The sequence below is a fragment of the Suricata suricatta genome, chromosome 1 (assembly GCF_006229205.1).
Source record: "Suricata suricatta isolate VVHF042 chromosome 1, meerkat_22Aug2017_6uvM2_HiC, whole genome shotgun sequence".
NCBI lineage: Eukaryota > Metazoa > Chordata > Mammalia > Carnivora > Herpestidae > Suricata > Suricata suricatta.
This window is the reverse complement of record NC_043700.1, coordinates 791404-798719: the sequence shown is the minus strand read 5'-3', so window position 1 is coordinate 798719 and position 7316 is coordinate 791404. Positions and strand designations below refer to the sequence as shown.

At 57.5% G+C, this 7316-nt stretch overlaps 1 protein-coding gene across 1 annotated transcript in view; it reads right to left on the bottom strand.

The window, feature by feature from the left end:
- Positions 1–748: 748 nt before the first annotated feature.
- Positions 749–7316, bottom strand: part of ERICH1 (glutamate rich 1) — a 43923-nt gene continuing 37355 nt past the window's right edge. Inside the window, exons 7-8 of the mRNA XM_029933342.1 lie at positions 5866–6060; positions 749–1294 (exon numbers count right to left, since the gene is read on the bottom strand). Of these exons, the coding sequence (XP_029789202.1) occupies positions 1227–1294; positions 5866–6060 (263 nt within the window). The 3' untranslated portion in view covers positions 749–1226. The remainder of the gene's footprint in view (positions 1295–5865; positions 6061–7316) is intronic.

Here is a 7316-nt window from a genome sequence, read left to right as displayed (position 1 = left end):
GCGGTGGATGGCAGACTCCCAGTTCCTCATAAAGTCATGCGCTGAGTGACCGTCAGAGCTGGCAGTTCTACCCCTGGGAGGCGGGAAAACAAATGTCCACCCGATTCTGTGTGTGATGTCCAGGGCGGCACCATTCACAACAGGAAAACCGGGGAAACGGCCCACATGTCATCAACAGATGATGGACAAGCAAGTGCGGTGTGCCGTGCGGTGGGGTGCTTCTGAGCCTTAAAGCAGTGGGTGGCTGAGCGACACTGTGAATCACTTAACACACCCGTAAAAATGGCTCATATGGTGATTTTATGTCAATTCTACCACAAGAAAAAATACTTTTTCATAGACAGAGCAATGATTTCCTAATATGTGTGTCGGTTGATGGGGTGCCTGAGTGGCTCAGTCGGTTGAGCGTCCGACTTTGGCTCAGGTCATGGTCTTGTGATTTGTGAGTTCAAGCCCCGCGTTGGGCTCTGTGCTGACAGCTCAGAGCCTGGAGCCTGCTTCGGATTCTGTGTCTCCCTCTCTCTCTGCCCCTCCCCAACTCATGCTCTGTCTCTCAAAAAATAAATAAACATTAAAAAAATATTTTTTAAAAAGTGTTGTCAGTTGACAGGTGTTTAAAAAAAGCCAGTAGTCCTAAACCTAGGTGACTGTCACCAGGACAACAGGAAAGATCAAAACAGAAGGATGATGTTCCGGACATTCTCAAAGCAGAGAAGAGGAAACAAGGAAGAAAATAACAAATTCAGAGTTCAGCTAGATCCAAGCTCCTGACACCAGAGCATTTAATGTCACGTCAGGTGTTCTTAGAACACAGACTTGCAAATACAAAGCAATTTAAACGCTATAAAAATAAATAACCGCTTCAAACTGTAGCTTCAAAATAACCGCTTCAAACTGTAGAACGTCCATTTTCAATTTTTACCAGAAGCAGAAACACAGGATCCCCGTGTAATAATCGAGACCAGCAATTTTAGATAAGTGCACGTTTTCCACTTTATCCCAGCTTCTCATCTAGAGTCTCGGATCGCACCTTGCGCCCTGTGCACCGCACACAAAGAAATCACATGCGGAGAAGCACCCGGAGCTCCCAGGACTTGGGCTGCGAAGGAACGTACGGAATCCCATCTTCTTCGTACGCAGGAATCACGTCCCCGCCAAGTTCATGTGTGCCTTTCACATTTTCTTCCTAAATGTTAGCTCTTCTCAGATAGACGCACCGATTTTATTCACTGTTTCTCAGGAAGGATGTGTTTGATCCAGTAGTTAAAGAAGGCCAAGAGCACTCTGGTATGGTCTGGAAAGCAAACGCAAAATAAAACAAAAAATAAAATCGAACAAGAAAGTCCCAAAATAAAAATTATATTTTATTGTTTTGTAGATATTATTAGTCTATAGACTCAGAGTAAAACCTGCAATAGATCTAACAAAAGCACAATTCTGGCATAAAAATGGTGCTGACGGTGACATGTGGCACCATCATGGCACAGAACATGGCACATTCTGGATGTCTGTGCCTCCTGTGGGTGAGGGCCCTGTTGGTCCACCAGGTGTTGGACCTTCAGGAAACCCAGGTGCAGAGTCATGGTGACACCTGCCCTTCAGAATATCTGGGTGCAGCGTCACGGTGACACCTGGCCCTTCAGAATATCCGGGTACAGCGTCACGGTGACACCTGGCCCTTCAGAACATCCAGGCGCAGGGTCACGGTGACACCGGGCCCTTCAGAACATCCAGGCGCAGGGTCACAGTGACACCTGGCCCTTCAGAATATCCAGGTGCAGCGTCACGGTGACACCTGGCACTTCAGAATATCCAGGTACAGGGTCACGGTGACACCTGGCCCTTCAGAATATCCGGGTGCCGGGTCACGGTGACACTGGGACCTTCAGAATATCCGGGTGCCGGGTCACGGTGACCCCCGGCCCTTCAGAATATCCGGGTGCCGGGTCACGGTGACCCCCGGCCCTTCAGAATATCCGGGTGCGGCGTCACGTTGATCACGGGCTCAAGGAAGAGCCCAGGCAAACTGAAGGCCAGGGCAGACAGCGGTGTGGGTCGCAGGTGAGGGCTGCTGGCAAGTCGGAAGCAGGATCCTAAGTGGGGACATGAGGTCGCGGGGACTCGGGGATGTGGGACCACAGGTGCTGACGTAGGAGTGCCCCACACGCTCCTCGGCGCCCACACCGGCCTCTGGCTCCACAGGCCCCTCTCCCGCCTTAGGGCCGGTCCGTCCTCCAGTGCAGACTCTTAAAGGCGCAGGCCTCCTGACCACTCTGTCACGTCGCAGGCTGCCACCATGCACAGTGGCCTCCCCGACCCTCTCCAAGCAGGCACCGCCCTGGAAGCTGCCTGCAAGCCACCTGCTGGCCAGGCTGGCCGCAGCCGGGGCCCCTGGGAGGTCCCGCTCCGAGCAGAGAGTGGCACACGGCCAAGGCCACTCCGAAGGCGCCCTTCGGCCCGGGCCAGCGGCCTGACCCCTGAGGCCCGCGCTCCTCGGAGAGAATGCTGGCCCCTCCCTCCCATGCGAGGCGGACAGCAGGGCGGCGTGACACGCATGATGGCAGCCGATACTGGTGGTAACGTGTGCACACGTACGTGCTGAGCCGAGCTTCGTCCGCCCGCTGCGGACACACGCACTGAGCTTGAGGGCACACGGTCCAGGGCCCGGCCGCACGGCACAGCGAGCGTCAGCAACAGCACCGACTGAGCCGGCGGTGAGGGCCCGTGCCCGGTTCCAGGACGCGGCCCCCCAGGCCCGGCCCGCAGACGGCGCACCTGCTCTCCCACAACACCTCCAGGGAAAGGTCTGGGGCGGACACGCCGAGGTGCGAAGACGCAGCTTCGCTGTTTATAACTTCTTCTGTTTTGTTTTAACAAAACAGCTGAAATAGAAACATTTTTTTTCTTTAATGCTTTTTATTTATTTTTGAGAGACAGAGAGAAACAGTGCAAGCAGGGGAAGGTCAGAGAGAGAGGGAGATAGAGAAACTGCAGTAGGCTCCAGGCTCTGAGCTGTCAGCACAGAGCCTGACATGGGGCTTGAACCCACGGACTGTGAGATCATGAGCTGAGCCGAAGCCGGACGCTTAGCTGACTGAGCCCCCGGGCGCCCCAAAACAGAAACATTTTAAATGCAGGGACGCCTGAGCAGCTCAGTCGGTTAAGCGTCGACTCTCAGTTTCAGCTCAGGTCGCGATCCCTCAGTTTGTGAGTTCGAGCCCTGCACTGGGCTCTGTGCTGCCAGTGCGGAGTCTGCTTGGGACTCTCTCCCTTTCCATCTGCCTCTCCCCTGCTCACTCTCTCTTTCTGAAAACAATAAGTAATAAAATAAAAAACTTAAAAAATTTTTAAATGTATCCTACACACACAAAAGGGAATCCACTTGTAAGAAAAGTGCTTCAGATGTGAGTTTTACCACCCGATCGCTGAAGTAAGGGCACTTGTAGACAAAACTCGTCCGATGGTTTTAGTATAAGAAACCGAGAGATGCGTTTCTGCTAAATCCCCGGTTACTGCTGAAAACTCTCCTGACACATTTCAGAGCAGGGCATGAAAAAGGCCTCTGTGAGAGGAATGGGGCAAAAATTAAAGAACATTTTTAAATGAAGCTTATCTTATTACTTTCTAATTTAGAGACAGAAAGAGGGAGTGCGCACGGGAGGGGGGAGGGGCAGAGAGAGCGAATCCCAAGCAGCCTCCTCGCTCAGCATGGAGCCTGACGCGGGGCTCGATCCCACGACCCAGGATCAGGACCTGAGCTGAAACCAAGAGTCAGATGCTCAACCGACTGAGCCACCCAGGTGCCCCCCAAATTAAAAAAATTTTAAGTGACTTATTCTTATCTCATCAAAACTTTGTATTCGTTTAACTTAATAAAACTGGCTTTTCACAATTTGAGAAAAAACTTGATTATGGAAACTTAAATGTGTTAAATGCTCAGACTAGGACAATCAAGGCGGACCCTGGACTGCCTCGTCCAAGCAAGCTGTGGCTGCCCTGGGCCCTGCAAGCCCGGCTCCTGGGCAGAAGGGCCCTGGGCCCGGCAGCCTTTCCCACGCCGCGCCACCCCTCCCTCCAGGCGCCCCCTGCCTCCCCCTGCCAAGGCCCCGGGCTGGGTCTCCAGGCTCCACCCTCTCTGCTTCGTGAAGGGCCCCACTAAGTCCCCAACCTGGGTGTCTGTCCAGTCAGCATGTGACCCCGGCGCTCAAGGTCCCAGTCTCTCCCTGAGTGTCATAGCGGCCTCACCCAGGGCACATGCAAGCCCCCGGCCTCCCCTCCGGCGGCCTCCCTCACCCAGGGCACACGCAAGCCCCCTGCCTCCCCTCCGGCGGCCTCCCTCACCCAGGGCACACGCAAGCCCCCGGCCTCCCCTCCGGCGGCCTCCCTCACCCAGGGCACACGCAAGCCCCCGGCGTCCCCTCCAACGGCCTCCCTCACCCAGGGCACACGCAAGCCCCCCGCCTCCCCTCTGGTGGGGCCTCCCTCACCCAGGGCACATGCAAGCCCCCAGCCTCCTGCTCCTGACGCTTCACTCTGGTCTCAACTCAACAGCCTGGGTCTTGCTCGTGCCTTGGCTCCACTTCACACAGGCTGACACCACTGCCAGGCAGCCCTCCATCCTGGCTGTCCACACCCGGCACCTGCTCCTACCACACGGCGCCCGACACGCTCCACCCCATGCATTTGTCCCCGGCTGCTAGAACATCCCCTCCCACGGATTCCTTCTCTGCCAGCTGCTGCCCACCGCGTACACGGCATGTTCGTGCCCTCACCTTGCCTTCGCCTCCCTGCCGGGATGCAGCACCCAAGGGCAGGCTCTGGTCTGCCCCGGTCCTGCAAGCGGAGCGGAGGAGAGAGAAGCTCCACCAGCCGGCTCCTCCCGGACCCCAGCTCTGCCCGGACTCCTCAACGTGAGAAGGAGCGGGTGGTCCCCATCACACCCAGCACAGCGGCGCCTGCCTGTACCCGGTCACTGTCCTTTCTCCTGACGGCATGTCCGGGCTCCGGGGCTGCAGCCAAGCCCCCCGGGTGGGCCGGCCTCACGGCGTTCCCCCCAAGAAATCGGCAGGACCCCTTCCTTCATCCGCTCAACACGTGTGCCCAGTGCCTGTTCGGGCCTGCAGGGGAGGGGCACTCCGGAACAGACCCCGACTTTCTGAGGCTCGGGGTCTGCACGTTCGTGTGGCCTGGCGTCTCCACCAGAGCCCATTTCAAGCTACCCCCAAGTCACCGCCCCGGTGTCGGGAAGATTCGGGCACCTGACAGCTGGTGTGGACAACCGAGGTCTCGTGAGCACACAGGAGAAAACCCGAGAGTCCACCTTTCTTCCGGGTTTCAGGGGCTGGGAGAAATTTACCTCCTGGCAATGCCGTGGTGGAGAAGGAAGGAAGGAGCGATTTTATCTGATGACATATGGCCCGAGAGACTACTGGTTCATAGCTCCCAAGTCTGGAAAATCAGGTTGTGCAGGCTTTTCTGCATCGGTCATGCGAATTATTAGTATTAATTTTTAAGTTTTTATATTTGAGAGAGACAGTGTGAGCGAGGGAGGGGCAGAGAGAGAGAGAGAGAGAATCCCAAGCAGGCTCCGTACTGTCAGCACAGAGCCCAGCGTGGGGCTCGAACTCAGGAATCGTGAGATCATGACCTGAGCCAAAACCAAGAGTCGGACGCTGAGCGGGCTGAGCCCCAGGGGCCCCTGACGTGTGAATTATTTGTCCAGCCGCAGGGACACGAGGAGCACATTCCTCTGCTCCCCCCCCGGCGCACATGGGCCTCCTCTCTGCCCTGCGAGAGCGCAGGGTTTCCGGGGCAAACGCGGATGCGAGTGGGTGCACCGCGGGTGGCTGAGTGCTCAGTACCTACCAGGCGGCAGCGTGCAGCGTTCTGGGAACGTTTCCAGGGCTTGCTTCAGTCTTTCAGTGTCTTGCAAAAGTAACAGCCTTTTCATGTGATCCAGCAGGAGCACATCTGAGGGGGACAGGCCGTGCCGGTCAAGATGCTTAAACAGCTCCTGAGTGGTCTGCAGGGGGACAGCTGAGCCCGCGTCCTTGGAGACCCCTAAACGAAACCAGGGCCATCAGAAACACGTGTTCATGCGTAGTCTTGTAACTTCAGGCGTAACACGTTTCCACTTAGGGCGAGCAGAGCCGTCTGGGATGCTCGCGGCCGCCAGGAGCTGTGGTCAGAGCAGAGCACCGACCCGTCCACAACAGGCTACTTGCTGGAGGACAGCGGGGGCCCGCGTCCACGTGCACGGATCTCACACAACACCGTCCAGACGCGAGGCTGGGCCACAGGGACCCGGCCGAGCTCTGCAGAGTGGCCGAGCGGCCGGGGAGCAAAGGCCCCCTGTTTGTGCCGAGTGGCCACCCTCGGACCCCACTGCCCATGGGGTCCCTCCTCGCCCCCAGCGTTCTCAGGGTCTGAGCGCGCTGATCTCTGGCTGCGGCTTGTCCCGCCTCAGTCCTGCTGCAAGTTCACAGTTTCTAGTCTAGGACCTGACTGCCTTTACCCACTCTGAAGAGCTCCCGGCGGTCACGCCTGGACGCGGCCCCAGTGCCCCAGCCTGGACGCCAGCCACGACGGCACCCCCTTCTCCCGGGCCCCAGTGCCCGGTGTGCTCTCGCCTGCCCTTCCCACCCTGCCTTCCGGACACCCCTCGGGCAGCTTCCACTTCTCTCTCGTGCTGAACTCTTATCTGGTGAAATTCTCTAATTCTTCAGTTTTTCTCCATCCCCCCCCCATTTTTGTGAGCACCTTAATCGAGCCCCGGATACTCCTTGTCCGGTAACATCAGTGTCCTCTGTGCCTGTGGACACACCCCTGCTCTCCTCTCTCGTGGTTTTGACCACACGCTCCTGTCCCCTGCCCCGCCCGCTGCGTCTCCCTGAACGTGGCCCTGGCCAAGGCCAGGTGAGCGCCAGCTGCCTCCAGGGAGGTCCCCTGCCCCGCCGGAGGCCGTGGCGCTCCAGGGGCCAACCCTGGTCACCCTCGTCAGCACCTCAAAACCGCCAAGATGTCTGCTCCTCGCTCCCTTGCATCCCTCAGAGTGGCGTCTGGAAGATTCTGAGACCAACAGAGCTCACGGTCTTCCCGCTCCCTTTCTCGCAGACCCTATGTGCAGACCCAGCAGACTGCCTTGAGGAAAGGGTGGCTACGGAATGCTGGCCCGGCTCTCACCTGCTGCCACCTCCTCTAGGACCCTTTAGGTCCCCCCAGGTGCACGTCCTCTAGGATCTGTCCCCTTAGATGCACGGCCTCTAGGACCCGTCCCCCTAGGTGCACGTCCTCTAGGACCCGTCCCCCTAGGTGCA